Source organism: Salminus brasiliensis, chromosome 2 (assembly GCF_030463535.1).
Source record: "Salminus brasiliensis chromosome 2, fSalBra1.hap2, whole genome shotgun sequence".
Lineage (NCBI taxonomy): Eukaryota > Metazoa > Chordata > Actinopteri > Characiformes > Bryconidae > Salminus > Salminus brasiliensis.
The window spans coordinates 54946996-54964593 of NC_132879.1; the positions used below are offsets into that span (position 1 = coordinate 54946996).

Consider the following 17598-nt stretch of genomic DNA (forward strand, 5'->3'; position numbering starts at 1 on the left):
AAATTAAAAACCCTGCAAAAAAAATAAAAAATAAAAGTTGAAAGTAGAAGATCCTTGAGGAACTTTTGGAGGTCCTTCAGTTCAAGGCTGTGGAGGAACCTCTTCAGGTGCTTTGAGGAACCTTCAAGGAACCTTAGTTCCTCAAAGTACATTAAGAGGTTCCTCCAGTTTAAAACTGAAGAACCTCCAAAAAGTCCTGGATAATATTCTCTGCTAGCTGGGTCTACTGTCAACATCTTGGTGCCAGGTACCCCAGAGGCCTTGTGGAGTCCATGCCTTAATTGGTCAGATCTCTTAGGTGGCACAAGAGGGAGCTAGTGTGATGCTGATGTGATGGCTGCTGGGCGTACGGACTATGGGATGAAACCGATGAGGTTTGTTTATTGATCTGATAGAAAACAAAGTCTTAAGCTCACTCTTATCCTTGCATGATTTTTTTATTTACTGCCAAGATATTTTATTCCACAAAAAAACCCAAACATTCAAAAAAGTAAATATTCCATAAGACAATCATTTCAATTGATTTTAGAGCGTCTATATACATATATATTACTCTGATCAGGATATATTCTGGGACATCAGCTCAGTAAGTGCAGTTCAACAGGCTTAAAGCATAACCTGCCAAACAGAGAGCAGAGTTTCAGCATGATCCGATGAAAGCTGACGAGACGAGAGAGAGCGAAAGAGACAGCAGTGATTCAGGACAGCAGCGAGAAGCATCTTTGGTGAAGAGAAAGAGATGAGAAAGCGACGGGATGGTGAAGTGAGCTGCGTTTCAGCAAATACTCTTTGGGGAACGTGGGTTATTGGGTCTTCAGTCTTCTCAGGAATCAGGAAGGAGGTGTTTACCAGCCAATGACTAGGAGATTCTCCCAGAGGTTGAGTGAATTAGCTGCTTTGTGGCACATATACATTCACATCCAATAGCCAATACGTTTATGGTAAATGCCAGTGGCCTCAGCATGTAGCTAGAACACTCATCCCAGCGTCCAGCTAGGGCTGAGGCTAGAGATAATAAACTCTTGGTTCTTTAAATGAAGTAAAAAAAAAAAATGCATATATAAGATGGGAAAAATAGAAGTGGACACAAATAATATGGAAATTCCTTCATCTATGTAACTGTACTGAGATTATTTGGCCTGACGCTAACCAGTCCTCAACCGATCACTACTGCATCAGTGATGTACGTGTCCTACTACAGTGGAGGAGCACAGTTCAGTGATCAGTGGACGTGATGGAGCAGGAAAGTCATCAAACTGCGCTGGACGCCGGCCTCCAGGTCTGGCGTGTCCATGCTCCGCCCACAAATGCACTCTTTTGTAGCGATGGTTGGGAAATCTGACTGAAGCTTGACAGAACAATGGTAGCCTAACCCTTAACGAGTGTGTGTTAATGCCTAGACGTCACAGCCCAGCTGGATAACCTTGGGCTGGTTCCTCATTTAGGGATTAAGCCTAGTCCAGGACTACACAGCAGTCTGAGTGGACATTTTCAGTCCAGGTGCAGTCCAGGACTTGGCTTAATCCCGGTCCGGGAAACCATAAGCACTGCATCTTCTCGCTCTAGGAGGAGTAGGATTTTGCCAGCACTCAGTAACTGTAACTGCTTGTCCAGTCTTGGTGAGTGGAGCATGGACTGGTCAATCGGACACCCCTGTGCAATACTTGTGCCACTGGTAGGACGGTAGGACCAAAGGAGCTTGGCTTCTGCATAGTTCAGAGGATCTCAGAGACCAAGGTGAGAAGGAAGTGCCAACCCGTGAAAGGCCCTAGCACTATGTGATGAGCTGCTCATCATCATCATCATCATCATCATCATCATCATCGTCGGGTGGATGCAGAGGCACTAGCTCCGAGCCGGTTCATGGTTTTGCTCATGTGAGGGAAGTGCACATTGGGAGTCCGTGACGTAGGGCCATAAAGGCCCAAGTTCCTAGCAGCCGCGGACTTGCGAGGTGCTTTGACACAAGGAAAGGGTGAGAAGATCTGCTGTGGTTTTGAGGGGCTTCGCCTGAGAGAACTGCCTCCACTTTCTGAGCTGGAAGAGTCAGAGGCGGTGCGACGAGTGGAGCAGAACTCCTGTAACTGCGGGACGGATTCTAGCTGCAATGGTGACTGCAGCGTCAGATTTGACTCCGGTTGCCCTTTTGGCTGTAGGATGTCTGAGGCGGATTCTCCATCCTCACTACCAGCTGGAGAACCTGAAGAATCCTGCCCTGGTGGCTCTAGCTCTAGAGCAGACAACCGTTCCTCCATTTCCTGCATCGCTTCCCCTGCATCTGCCTTTTCTCCACACCCGTCCTCCTGCAGATGGATTTCCAAGTCTTCTTCTGCAGTGACATCCTGTACAGGTTCTTCCTCCTCCTCCTCCTCCTCCTCCTCCTCCTTCTTCTCCTTCTTCTCCTTGTCCTGCTCCTCAGCATCTACCGTCTCTGTGCTGTTTATCTCCTCCTCATTCTGCGGTTTCTGCTCCTCTGCTGTCTCAGGTTGATGCTCAGGGCTGCCGGTATCGTCCAGCGTGAAAGAGTCATCGAAGCCTAGCTGGGCTCGTGCTCTGGCCAGGTTTCTTCGATGGGTGCGAACATGGGTGCGCCAGGGAGACTGAAGCCTGGTCCGAGCTCCGTGGTCCAGGTTTGGGGTGGACTGAGCTTGGGGTAGTGATCCAGCTTGGAAGACACCGTTCCTGGAGGGACGTTGGGCAGCTCTAGGCTTTCTCCCCAGAAGAAGATGGTTGACCACAGGTGACGTGTGGGAGACCTGGGAAGCCAGGACGCTTGTGGCTGGACATTTATCTAGAGCAATAAAAAAAAAAAAAGCATATATGCCAAAGTCAAAGTCAGTCATTCTGTCCTCAAATATAATAATGTTCTAGAAGATCAATGGATAGAAGTGAATGGAAGAATAGAGACTGGATCAGCATAAAGCATCAAGGCGTTAAGATCCAAAAGACCAATCTACGGTCATTTAATCAATGTCCCATCAACCTCATTCTCAGTACAGAATTCCAGACCACCAAGATAATTAGTGAATTATTACAAGCAGCCCAACACCCAAAACGATGCCAGTAAACAACCACGAGTGGTCAGTACCAGGGTCATTGACTGCCCGTTCACTGGGCTGATGAGGAGCAACAGGCTCAGCTTCCACTGGCAGTCCTGAGGAGCACATGTAGCAAAGAGGGCCTAAAAGTGAGTCTCAGTCATCTTCACATTTAATCAATATTCTATTTCTATATATTTATTGCCACACCTTAAGATGAAGGGTTGATGACGCGGGATGTAAGATGATCCCCAGCTCACCTCATACCCATCGCATCAACTCATATACTCAAAAGTATTGGATTGAGCACCACCACCATTATTCCAGAGAACGTCCACAGTTCGTCCACTGCTCCACAGCTCAATGCTGGGGGGCTTTATACCTCTCTAGCCCACACCTGGCATTATTAGGCAGCATTGTCCTATCATGTTTATCTGCTCCAAAGAGTCCTATTCTATTGGCAATACTTCTCTACAGGGACTAGACAAGCTTGTATGTGTGTGTGATTCCACATCTGAGTCAGCAATGGTTGCAGCTTACAGTAGCTGAATAATTTCATAAGAAGGCGTGGAGTGTCCACAAACATTTGGACATATAGTGTATGTTTTAAAGAGCAAACTTACAGAAGGCTCAAACTCTGTGGTTTAACCAGACACAACCCACCCGACTCGCGTTTCCGTCGGGCTGCAGAACGAGACGCTGGCGCCCCCTACCTGTGTGGATGTAGAGAAGGCCGGCCTGCTGCTGCTGCCGTCTCTTGATGCGCGAGTACTGCTTGGTCAGCGCCCTGATGTCCGTGCTCATGCGCTCCAACATCATGCTGTTCATAGTGGCCTGATGTTCAGCTCGGCCAGCTCCCACTGCCCCCGGGCTCAGCTCCGCCATGTTACTGGATGAAGAGGTCAGCTCGCCTCTCTGCTCTGCAGGGGTGAGAGGGAGAATAACGGGGTCAGGATTACTGTAGGTTGGAAATATACTGAAAAGCAAAAGTGACTCGGGATCAGGGATGTAGTGGCCGAGAAAAAGGCGGGCTAGTGGCCGGCCAGTTGTGCAGTTGTGTAACAGTGGATTAAGTATATAAACTAAGCACAGCTTTTATACCTTTAATAACTGTAGTGTTTTTATTTTGTATGCACTGCAGTGTGGTGTCATGTACGGCATTTGCTCAACATTAATGTTTCAATATATATTCAATTTAATTTCTTAACATCTGTAAAATCACTGATTGACACCATGTTTGCTTAGGGTAACATTCCATTAAACCTGTATTCTCAAGCTATATACCCATATTTTAAATTAGACATGCACAGACTGCATTTTTTCCTGGCCGATTTTAAATGCGACTGGCCACTTCCAATTTCCAGTAGGCAAAAATTGGCCAATTTTCTTATTTCTAAAAAATGATAAATAACAGCATACAATTATTCTGATATGTTCAACTTGTCATTAATACTATTAACCTTAAGCAAGCCCAGGAACAGATGGTCCCTGATTTCTAAAAGGTGCTTTCTGACCAGGCCTGTTTATTGGCAAGAATCTGGTGATACAACATTAATCACAATATACTGAGATTTTTTTTTATTGCAAAACATAATAATATCATGATACTCTGATATACTGCTATTTTCTTACACCCCATATTTCTGTCTCCCTCTGATGACTGAGGGTATAATCAATCAATCCAGTATAATCGATTCTAAAACTCCAGAATTTGTTAGATCTTCCTTTGTTCTTAGACTCTAGACTCTTAGATACATAATACGGTGCTGGAGAGTTTTGACCAGATGCTGGTTTTTGAATTATACAGCACGGTTTCAATCAAATCAAGCCTTCAAACCATTAAAGCCATGTTTTCCTGCGAGCTCGAAAATTCAGAACAGCTGACGAGTCTCGAGCTGACTCTCTCTGCAAAAAGAGACGGGTACTGATGTAATCTGCAGCGCTGGACACACAACAAAGGCATTCTACCAGGCATCGGTCCACTCGGCCGAGCACATGGGTTTCATTCACAGCGCAGACGAAATAACGCACACTCTTAATTAATTAAATCTATGAGTAATCGATACGTTGGAGAGCTTCCACAGGTTACCTTAGTGTCACGGTTTGCAGTGCTAGCTGTGCCAATGTGATCATGCCGCTTTTTTATTTGACAACATGAGTCTCAAAGCTTCCTGTTCGGCAGGAACTGGGAGAGCCAGCAGAAAAAGGAGGGACGCTGAGTGCAGTGGCAGCCAGACAACACAAACGGTTACAACCTCATGATCTCCATCATCACCAGCGTGTGCAAATGGGCTGCAGTTTTACCTTTTAGGTGCTTTTGGTATCTCTGGATCTCAGGAGCCAAGAGACCACCCAGCGGCCCCAGGCAGCCCAGAGCAGTGACGATGGAGTCTTCATCATCCAGGTCACCATCATCATCACTCTCCCATCCGTGGAGCCCCTGGCTACAGTCAAGAAAAAGCAACAGAAAAGCATAGTAATATTTACCATATCAGTCATAGATATACATTTTGCTTTTCACTGGCCGTATTTTCTGCACAATGCTAATATTTGATGCTAAATCCATTTCATTGTACTTGTACTAAGCAATGACAATAAAAGTTCAACCCATCAGTTTATATAATATATAATGTATATAATAACAGCACAGAGGTAGATATTATATAAGGGGAGATTTTTTTAATGTTTCTGTAAATAATAATAATCTTTGCAAAATCAGTTCTGCAGGTTTTCAGTGGTAGTGTCTCATTAATTATATAGGAACCCTTTAACAGTCACACATTAATACATTTGCAAAAATAAAATGGTATTGGTACAATTGTGTTCCTAGATCCTCATTAAGCATTAGGGTTTTTCTTTTTTGCTTCCCCCAGATGACCCATTCCGGAGGTGAATACGCAAGTCAACCAGCTGGTTGACTTGCCCAGTTAGGGTAATTCCAAGCATGAACTAACAATTATTACAGAACAGTCACATAATACAATAAAACCAGACTATAACTCAAGTCTACTGTGCTAAATCAAACATGGGCAACCTTATCATTTTTTGTACGCCAGCTTTCCATGCAGTTTATCGTAAATATCCTCAATAATACTTAATGACTTTGAGCTCATTGCCGTTTAGATCAACTGAGTGGCAAACAGCTGCAGATTGGTTTTGCAGTCTTGTTTTTTTCTACAGCAATTTGATCACAAAAAAAGATCTACCATGCAGTTACAGATCCTGTTAAAGGATCAATGGCTGATATTTACTGCGTCAAATCTTCACTCAATTAAATACATCTATATTCACCCCTTCTTATTGCTTCATATAAGTACAACAAATAAGGAGATATTAACGGTGTCCTGAATTTTAGGTTATTGTATATATTTGTTTTTAAAAAAAGGATATTCAATCTTAGCTCCATCTTTTAGCTGCACCTTTGGTCATAACCTGAATTTGGAAATTGTTCTTTATATTGTATCAGAATGTTTGTATGATGAATGGACCAATAGAAATGCTTCAGAATGACTTGGAAAAAAATCTTTACACAGACATCTATTAAAAGTTAAGAAGGCTTTCTCATTTTCCTGTAAAACTGACATTTTGAAGATATGAGGTTTTTGCATTCTGCATTTTTACACACAATAAAGTCAATAAACAGCTTTTCAGAATGGCTTTACAGCCCTGTGAGAAAGCGGATCAGCTTCAGCTCTCTGAAGGCAAAGCTGTCCGTTAAGCAGCTATTTGCATGCCATATTTGCATGTCTACACTGTTACTCAGGCATAGACACACACACACACACTCACACACACACACACACACACACACACACAAGTCTAAACTCCTCTGCGAACACTGCTGATAAGACTAACTGTACACACACTTTACCGTAGCGTAATTCAAGCCCGCGGTCTCGGGTTACACACCTGCCATTGGCCTTGACTGGAGCGGGGAACGGAGTGATGTTGTACGTGTATTTCTCCCTCAGCTCCGCCAGCTGGGGGAAGGGGAAGTCAGCCATGGAGTAGACCGTCTGCCAGGGCAAACACACATTTCAGATCTCTGAGAAAAACACTGTATCTTCAAGCCAAGTCTACTTACGCACATGCAGTAGAGCTTCATAACTAACTGAGCTGTGAAGACATGGGCAATAATGAAATTCCAATCAGCCATAACATTAGTACCAATATAATAATCTACAGTGGCTTCATCTGTCAAGGGGTGGATCTACATATCAGGCAGCAGGTGAGCAGTCAGGTCTTGGAGGTGAGTTTGGTGTTAAAAGCAGGAGAAATGGGCGACACTTCGACAAGAAGAACCAAACTGTGATGTTCCAGACGACTGGGTCATCAGAACATCTCCAAAACATCAGGCATCAGGTCTTGTGGGGTTTTTCCTGGTAAGCAGAGGTTAGTTCATACCAAAAGTGCTCCAATAAAGGAAAACTGGTGAACCTATGACATGGGTACATAAGGCTAATTTTATTCTCATGGATCTGCTGCTAATGTTAGTTGATCTTGGTGCCACAGATACCACAGCAGGACGCCTTCAGGGGTCTTGTGGAGTCCATGCCTCGAATGGTCAGAGCTGTTTTGGTGCCACTTAAGGGGACCTATTCAATATTTTATGGCTGTGTATATGCATACATGACACACACACACCCACACACATATATATACACACACTTTTTTATATATATATATATATATATATATATATATATATATATATATATATATATATATATATATATATATATATATATATATATATATAAATAAAATATTTTTTTTTATAAAAACTGTCATGAGCATTTTATATATACACATGCGAGCATGAGCATTTATATTTAATAAATATATATATTTAATAAATATATAATTATTATTATTTTTATATATTTTTTTCTATTAATTTATACATATAAATAAAATGCTCATGACTGTCTGCCTTTATTTTGGGAGTCATTTCCACAATCAACCTGTACCCAACCTGAATAATCATGCTGATGTTGGTTACCCTTAGCACTGTGGTACCAAATCTTTAGCCAAAAGATCCTAACTCAGACACCCCAACATTAAAACGCAGAAGACACTATGTATATGCATGATATGAAATAACTGAATTTTGGGAGAAGGAATATGCCTGAAGCCCTCCTTCCCTTCAATAATATCCTAAAACTTAAATTCCTACCTTATCTACAACATGTCTGCGCAACCCTCCGCCACCCAGTCGCCTCCCTCTTAACTCTGTCATCTATCATTTCTGGCTCCACGTATCAGAGGGAGGACTGGCTTCCTACCGAGGCAGAAGCCTCCTGAGCTCCAGTCCTCCCCCCTCTCATACGGTCTTTTCCCACATCACAATAAGCTGAAGGCATGGTCCAAAATAGCAAAACATGTTAATGCAGATGTTGAAAGCAGTTAGACTAAATGATGAGTGATGACGGATGTCCTCCAGAGGCTCACAGAGCAGCGAGAGGACCCCTCACACATTTATGGCTACTACACTGGTACTCGAGCAGGGTACGAATAGCCTCCGCCTTCAGGGCCTCTCTGACCTGCATGAGTTCATTGGAGTCGATCAGGCTGTGTTCCAGCATCTCCTGAGTCAGAACGCCCATCGTGCTGTAAAACTCGTCTGCAGTCTGACACTCCTCAATCCTCCTTTAAGACAGAGACAGAGAAAGAGAGATTCTGAACATCGGAATTGCTCTTCATTCACTGCACTTGTAGCTGAGCTTGGCTTCAGAGAGGTTCTGGCACACAATGGTAAGCAGCTGGCTAACTCACTCTCCTAGTTTGGCCCAGATGGCCAAGGCCACTCGCAGAAGCACCTCCGAACCCTCAAAAAAGACAGAGTCCCAGATTTTCAGCACAGTGTGGTGCGGCAGGCAGGTGGCAAACATGGTGAGGAACCACTGCATGGTGAAAACGTTGGTGAGAGGAGGCTCGTAGCTGCCTGCAAAAACACCAAAATAACATTAAGTCATCCACTGAGAAAGACAGACCAGAAGAAATCTACCTGATCTATAATCACACAGAGCGCTACTGATCTGCACCCTTTCAGTCCTGAGCTTAATGGAACAGTCCACAACCCAATAATTCATCAAATTGGCCTCCCTCACCTCAAATGTGGTCAATCAGTCAAGACCTGGTTGGTTGGTGTCTGAAGTTAGCTCCTTTAGTTCTGCACTGAGGCTACAAGGCTAATGTAGCGATGCAATGCAAGTTTATTCAAACACCGAATGCAAGCCTATTCATTTCTGCAAATTTCTATTTATTTACTAAATGTAACATTTAATAAAATAAAACATTTTTATTAGTTATGCAAATACACAAATGCAAGTAACACCCAGTTACTGTTTATTACTTTTTTCTAATTACTTTTTATAATTACTAATTATATTACTTTTAACATTATTTTATATTTCTTAATTAAATTACTTAATTAAATAAATAATTTTACTTTTTTTGGATTTTATTATATTTTCTTTTTTGTAGTTTATTTTTTCTTTTTTTGGATTTATATATTTTATTACTTTTTCTTTTTTTGTATTTTGTAACTTTCTCCTTGTGTTTTATTCATTTTTTGATTACCTTTATCATAATTGTATTACATAGTATTTTATTATAATTTTCTTAATGTTTTAGTACTAGTTTTTTATTACTTTTCTTTTTTGTATTTTATTATTTTTCATTTTTTTGTATTTTCATATTTTATTAATTTAGCTTTTTATGCATTTTATTACCTTTTTTCATGTTTTATTACTTTAGTATTTTATTTATCATAATTGTATTACTTTTTTCCTTTTTTGTATTTTATTGCTTTTTTTGTTGTTGTTCATTATTATAATTAATATTAGTGATGGGAGAAGCAGAGTGTAGAAAGATATAGCACGCTAAAATAAGTAAAAAATGGAAACCGTGTGTGGATGCGGTTATCTACCTCCCCCCGTCCGATTAGCCACTTTCTGTAAGTGGTGAAGGTGCTGAGAAAGCTCTGGGAGCTTCATCCTCAGCAGATCCCTGAACACGGCCATGTCTACAGACAGAGCCCGCAGATTGTTGGCAAAGTAGCTGTCCGGAAGCACCTTATCAATCAGATAAATCATCACCTGAAAGAGAACACAGTGAACAGCATTACCAATCAGATCAGGGAACAACAGAAAATGTGATGCAAGGCTGTTGGATGTTGCCATGACAACATGGGATGTGAAGCGAAGCAAGTGTCTAAAATGTATATCAGCGTGTTCTTGGTCCTGGTTGTATTTTCAGGCTTTGGCATGTGCATGTTTACAGGTGTGCAGTTAGCAATAGCAATTCAGATTGCTATGCAGATCACTGTAATGCAAATTTCTGAAATTTGAAATTTCCAAATTTCCAAATTACAAATCTAGCTAAAATTCAAATCAAAATTTCATGATGAAATATTCATATTCTTATTGTGCATTGACTGGTCATATGTTACTATTCATTTACAAGAATTTCTACTAGTAAAAAGTCTAATGAAAAAAACACTACATGGCCACAAGTATTTGGACACTTAATTCATTGTTTCTTCCAAAATCAAGGGCATATATGTTGGAGGAACTGCCTCTCATACTGTTGGATGACCACCACCCCACCTCATTCCCAACTCTATTCTATTCTATTACCAATACTCCTCTACAGGGACTAGACCAGCTGTGTGTGCATTTGCACATCTGTGTCAGCAATGGATGCAACCTAAGTAGCTGGATGCATTCATTAGAAGTTTTCTATTTGCATCCTTACAATTATCAGACTTTGATGAATCTTGGCTGTTCTGTTATAACAGCCCGTTGTGTGTGTTCAGATCAGAATCTATGATGTGATTGCATATAAAAAATAAAATAATATATAAAATGGATAGAAATATATAAAAGTAATAATATATGTAAACGCATAAAATACACTCAATAAATAAACATTCTAGAAATTAAATTAAATACATTTAAAATAAAGAGAGAAGAAAAAAATGAGAAAAACCTTAAATGTAAAGGTTTTATAAATTATATTCATTTTTATATGAAGTCTTAACAGACAGCAAACTGACCTTTAACGCATCGCCCTCGTTGCCCTCAGTAACCTCCAGGATCAGTGCAGCCAACACATTGAAGCCCTGGCAGTACCCCACAGTCTTGTTCCAGCGTGCGTAGGCCAACAGCACCCGCTTCAGCACCACCCGGTCCTGCTCCGCCTCCTGACCACAGTACGAACTGCAGCCTGTCCTGTGCAGGTCCTGTCAGGAGGATGGAGATCATGGATGGTTAATAGGCCAATACAGCCTTCCCCACTTAATCAGTGTTACACGCCTGCATAGGAGTGATGTTCTGGAGATGTTCTGGAGATGTTTGACAAGAACCAGACTGTGATGTTCTAGACGGCTGGGTCCAAAGTGTCTCAGATATTTTAACACCTTCAAGAACTGACCGTTCACTGTATCCACCCCTTGACAGGAGGTCCTAAAGTTATGGCTGATCGGTGTTAGTTATCCAATATGTGGCGAAACAGCCAGCTGTGAGAGAGTGAGAGTGAGAGAGAGATTTAGGGAGGTAGAAAGAGAGTGAATATGGACTTTGCCCTTATTTGAACTTGTGATGAATCACTGAGGCTTTCTGTGGAGAGGAGGCCACACACTGCTCCATTATCCACTCCCAGCTGACGCTCTACACACAGCAAACATCCTGCTGCGCCATTTAACACATAATCAGAGTGCTTCCACATGAGACCATTAAATACCTCCTCCAATAAACATCCGCTCTCTGCTTTCAGCCTGCCTTCATCTGCCTCGCAGTCAGATATTTGCATATATGCAGCCTGTTTCCATTGTTTCATTCTCTTGCACTTGTACAGGGCACACACACACACACACACACACACACACACACACACACACACACACACACACACACCTTTACTTCATGAAAGCAATCAATCTGAAGGGCTGCAGACAAAGCATCCATGGCTCACATACACAATATGGACAAAAGTATTGGGACACCTTCTCATTCACTGTTTTTTTCTGAAATTAAGGGTATTAAATAATAATAAAAAAAAGTTGATCCTTTTGTTGACAGAACAGTCTCTACTGTCCAAGGAAGAAGGCTTTCTACTAGATTTTAGGGCAGCATTGAGTGTGGATTTGATTGCATTCAGCGGCAAGCGCATTAGTGAGGTCAGGATGTTGAATGATCGCCACCCCACCTGGTGAGCACCACCATCCATCATTCCAGAGAACACAGTTCTTCCACTGCTCCACAGCTCAATGCTGGGGGGGCTTTATACTCCATCTAGCCCACGCCTGGCATTGTTGGCATGGGGCCAATAGGTTTACATTCATCTGCTCCAAAAAGTCGTATTCTCTTGCCAGTACTTCTCTACAGGGACTAGACAAGCTCTGTATGCGTGTTTGAGATCTATGCGTCAACAATGGGCGTAGCTTAAAGCAGCTGAATGTATATACTAGAGAGGGTGTCCACAAACATTTGGACATATAGTGTGTAAATATTACCTTGACTATCTGGATCCCAAGAGAGTCATCATCCGGATTGCTGCGCTCGTTGAAAGCAAATCTCATGGTCTTCTCCCAGTCTATGGAGATGCTGTGAAGGTACTGGTCAGCCAGGGTTAACCACACCTGGTTCCGATCAAAACAAACCTCTTAGAAACGGCAAGGTATAAGTAGAAGATCTTTGAGAAACTTTTAGGGGTTCTCTCATTTGAAACTGTGGAGGAACTGCTTTGGACATTTTGAGGAACCTTCAAGGAACCTTTTTCATCTAAAAACATTTACTTGAAGGTTTCTCAAAGCACTTCAAAGAGGTTCCTCAAGGAACTTCTACTTTTAACAGTGTTCCATTTCCCAGATAATTACTACAGCTATGAACGGATCTGACCAATAAGCAGAGCACATGGTTTGTTGGGGCACATTTTGGTGCCCCCAAGTTCACAAACCAATGAACTGATTCAGACCAGAGCGAAACAGCTATCGGTGTGAAAACGCCCTAAGAGTCTAGGTGACTACACACAAACTGAGCTGCATGTTCAAGAGGGGGAAAAAAAGCAGGACATGGACCTACCCTCCTCCTCCACTCCTTGGGGATACCAGTTGGGAGCCTGGCCACGGCCTTGAGGGCATCGTACCACTACAATACACACATAACTGAGCACTCAGTACACTGCCAAAGCACATACACACAAAGCAGCGCAGCCCACTTTCCCCTGATCAATATATCCAGGAACTAGCACAGTAAATTGACTTGGATTTACAGAAGACCATGAGCTGCCTTACCTGCTGGAATCCATTCTTGCCAAGTGACGGTTCTAGCGTGAACTTCAACCTGGTGTCCACCCCTACGAGAAGAGAAGGAAAAGCAGTCAGACTGTAACGGAGAACTGAAGATGGTGGGGAAAAGCACATGCTGTGCATGCACACTTTGTTCTCAATACTAATGCACACTATTTGTCCAAATGTTTGTGGACACCCCTTCTAACGAATGCAATCAGCTACTTTAAGTCACACATTGCTGACACAGATGTGCAAATGCACACAAACACACACATACAGCTTGTCTAGTCCATGTAGAGAAGTACTGCCAATAGAATAGGACTCTCAGGAGCAGATAAACCTGCATGAACCTATTGGCACCATGCTGCCTAATTCCAGGCGTGGGCTAGTAGAGGGGTATAACGCCCCAAAGCATTGAGCTGTGGAGCAGTGGAGGAACTGTGTTCTCTGAAATGATGGTGGTGCTCCATACAGTACTTTTGGGATAAGATAAGTTGGGAGTGGGGAGTTGGGGATGATGAACAACATCCTACATCCAACATCCTAACCTCAAGTGTGCGCTGACGACTCTAAATGCAATCAAATCCTCACAGCAATGCTCTGCTCCTCCAAAATTTAGTAGCAATTCCTCTTCCCTGGACAGTAGAGATAGTTACTCAAACTTAAAGCTGGATAAACTCTTAGTTTTTTTGTTAATTCCCTTGATTTTGGAAGAAATTATAAATGAGCAGGTGTCTCAATACTTTTGTCCAAAGAGTGTAGTGCGTGCTCTGGCTTTCTAACACTACAAACAAAGAGGGAAACATTTGGGTGTCTAAACTATAATAAGAATAAGATCATCTTTTAAGGTGGCAAAGTATGACTTTATTTATATTTTGAAAGTCACAAATATCGATGTATTTGCATAAACTGATCAGCCACAACATTAAAACCATGCCATGCACAGTGTGAAGTAGACCGCTAAAGAGAATAACTGATTATCCGGTTACAGTAGCACCTGTCCAGGTGGCTCTACATACTAGGCAGCAGGTGAACAGCCAGTTCCTGAAGCTGATGGTGTTAAAACCAAGAAAAATGGACAAGCATAAGAATCTGAGACACTTTGACAAGAACCAAAGAACCAAACTGATGTTCTAGACTACTGGGTTATCAGAACATCTCCAAAACATCAGACATCAGGTCTTGTTTTTTTTTTTTTTTCTGGTAGTGATCAGTATCTACCCAAAGTGCTTTAAGAAAGGACAACCGGTGAACCTGTAATGTGGCCACGGGCACCTGCTGGATGCTTGATGCCCCAGCAGGACCCCTTCAGAGGTCTTGTGACGTCCATGCCATGAATGATCAGATCTGCTGATTGGTGGAACAAGGGTAACCTTCTCAATATTAGGCAGATGGTGTTAATGTTATGGCTGATTGGTGTATTAACGTCATTAGACGTTGTCCCGACCTCACCACATACATTCAACCAGATGCTACATCACTATCATTTAGGCTTCATTTGGACCTGCAGTCCTGTTCAGGCATTGAAGGGTCTATTGAAGGGTCTTTGAGGTGAGCCTGAACTGAGCATCATAGATAATGAACGACGCTGTGGAAAAGCTCCAGTAGCAGCTGTAACATCCCTGCTATCGATCTGCAGACAGATGTACTATAAATATCACTGTAGTCGAAGCAGTTTTTGACGAGTCATAGAGACGAGTTGAACGATAGAGCTGCAGCCTCGTTACCAACTACGAGCGACGCTGGTCGCTGTCCGCCTCGCTGTGGTGCTGAACTGCCTCCTACCTTCATCTACCTTCGTTATAAACGGTCTAACTTCGATTCCACGGTTAATATTACTACAAATTAGGACGTTTACAATCTGTGCTGTGCTAGAACAGATAGAGGAGGCTGTATATGCTGTTAAACAACGACTTAGCTTCAAGCTAAGCACTGTATTGTTTACATCGTTAGCAGCCGTTGCTAAATCCCTCACAGCAGCAGATACAGGCTTAGAGGAAGTGCAGCAGGACAGAATACAACACACAGCACCCCATCGGGTGCCAATAGCACACTAATGTCCCTCAAAAGTCCTTAAACCTTGAAGACAAACCTTCTATTGGCTCAGCCATGACTCCACAGCAGACCAGCGACCATTTCTCTCCATTAAATTAAGACCACGTCTCTTCGCAGCTCTGACTGTTGGGGATTAACCGATATAATCGTGCTGGCTAATCTCTGACCCACTCCTACTTACCCCTTCATGTGGGTACAACCTCTGAGTGCTACACAAGCATACGTACAAAAAGTCTACAGTAGGTATAACAGCCTATCTGTACTGGATACGACCCTAAAAAGCAACCTTAATGTACAGGAATATAAATACACTACGTCCAAATATTTCTGGACACCTCTCCTAATGAATTCATGCAGCTATTTTACGTTGTACCCATGACTGGCACAGATGTGCACATGCACACACACACACAGCTTATCTAGTCCCTGTACGGACGTGTACCGCCAATAGAACAGGCCTGATGCTTGTTACGGGCTATACGAGGGGTATATATATATATATATATATATATATATATATATATATATATATATATATATATATATATATATAAAGCCCCCCAGTATCATTGAGCTGTGGAGCAGTGGAAGAACTGTGTTCTCTGGAGTGTTGATGGTGGAGGAGCTCCGTTCAGTACTTTTGGGATGAGTTGGGGATGCTGTAGAGGGGTGGCGCTCAACCAACATCCTGACCTCACTAGTGCTTTCGTCACTGACTGCAATCAAATCCTCACAGCAATGATCTAAAGAGAAAACCTTCTTCCCTGGACAGTAGAGGCAGTTACTCCAACAAAAGGAGGATCAACTCTTATTACCCTTGGAATTTTGGAAGAAGCAAAAAAATATATATAAAACGAGCAGGTGTCCAAAAACTTTTGTCCAAATGGTGTAAATGACACCCCGTCATTCTGTGAAGCCTTGAGCGTCTTTAAACTTCAGAATAAGGTAAATTTAGAGTTACCAAAATCAGCCATAACATAAGCACCACTGGCAGCTGATGGGACCACTGGTCAGTACCTACCAAAAGTGCTCCAAGAAAGGACAACCGGTGAACCGGCGACATGATCACGGGCACCTAGGGCTCGATGATGTGATCCATGGAAGCCCTCACCTTCTCCTCACCAACTTGTAGGACTTAAAGGATCTGCTGTAAACGTCTTAACCCGAGCCAGATACCACAGGATGTCTTCAGAGGTCTTGTGGAGTCCATGGCACAACAGATCTGATAGGGAGGTGGCACTAATGGGTAGTTATGGCTGATCACTGAATGTAGATATCAAGCCCATTTGATAATATATCCATCATCATCATCATCCTCCTCAGAAAACCCAGCAAAATATAGGTCAAAACCACCTAAGCTAACGTGCTACTATGACAATACTATATGGCACATCTGATTGTGGGGCACCCTCAACATCCCAAACACCAGAAATACACCTCAAGCCTAACTCCCACGAACAGCAGACAAATAAAATACAGCACATAAGGCTTTTGAGACCACCAGACCTCCCCCAAAAAACACATTTAGCATGCTCAAATCTCAGAAAGCACCTTCCTGATGTACAGGGCTGATAAACGCAGGGCCATGAGCCAAGCCAACCGAGTTAACCGTTTCAGCACCACGGCCAGTTACAAGCGACCCTCCCAGAAACAAACAGCCCAGCGTCCAAACCTGGTTCCCAAAGCCCCAAGAAAAACACACACGAGGTCTCTGGCTGTCAATCGTGGTCAGGATCAAGTCCAGACGCGTGTTAAATCACCTGGCTCGAGCGTGCACAGCAGGCGAGGTGCGCTCCTGGAGATGCCATTGCGCTTCTTGAGGACGTTGCTGATGATGTTCCCAACCCCACCAGAACTCTGGCGTTTCAGACAGATCTTCGACCTCCTGGAGGCCACGAACCGGTCCTGCTTCATGCCCTGTACTGGCTAAGGCCACGGTGTGAGAATACACAGCACGTTTGTTGCCCAGTTTACACCCCTCTACTGGTTCCTCTCGCTGCTTTTACGCGTTTTGAAGGACGGTGCGTAACGCAGGCGTCGTCGTCGTCGTCTTATGATATCTGGGGGTGTATCAGGAAGAAAGAAGCCCTGCCCGGCCAGCCCTGCATAAGGGTGGATGGAAGATGGCGAATCGATCACTGCAGCCGGTGCCGGTTTCTCTCTTCATTCAATCGACCACAATCTTCCAGGAAACGAGATCCGAGATCCATC

The 17598-nt window shown here is 42.9% G+C and overlaps 1 protein-coding gene across 4 annotated transcripts in view; it reads right to left on the reverse strand.

The window, feature by feature from the left end:
• Positions 1-418: 418 nt before the first annotated feature.
• The window catches only part of tbc1d30 (TBC1 domain family, member 30), a 24394-nt gene continuing 7214 nt past the window's right edge, over positions 419-17598 (reverse strand). Inside the window, exons 1-13 of one of the 4 annotated variants that reach the window (XM_072673206.1) lie at positions 17148-17598; positions 13336-13397; positions 13124-13189; positions 12556-12681; positions 11098-11283; positions 9970-10138; positions 8814-8982; positions 8582-8687; positions 6948-7054; positions 5343-5482; positions 3752-3958; positions 3089-3154; positions 419-2791 (exon numbers count right to left, since the gene is read on the reverse strand). The exon at positions 17148-17598 is cut by the window's right edge and continues 102 nt beyond it. In XM_072673206.1, coding sequence (XP_072529307.1) covers positions 1821-2791; positions 3089-3154; positions 3752-3958; positions 5343-5482; positions 6948-7054; positions 8582-8687; positions 8814-8982; positions 9970-10138; positions 11098-11283; positions 12556-12681; positions 13124-13189; positions 13336-13397; positions 17148-17301 — 2529 coding nt within the window. In that variant the 5' untranslated portion in view covers positions 17302-17598 and the 3' untranslated portion in view covers positions 419-1820. The remainder of the gene's footprint in view (positions 2792-3088; positions 3155-3751; positions 3959-5342; positions 5483-6947; positions 7055-8581; positions 8688-8813; positions 8983-9969; positions 10139-11097; positions 11284-12555; positions 12682-13123; positions 13190-13335; positions 13398-17147) is intronic. The other 3 variants (XM_072673204.1, XM_072673207.1, XM_072673205.1) reach the window with 3 other exon arrangements.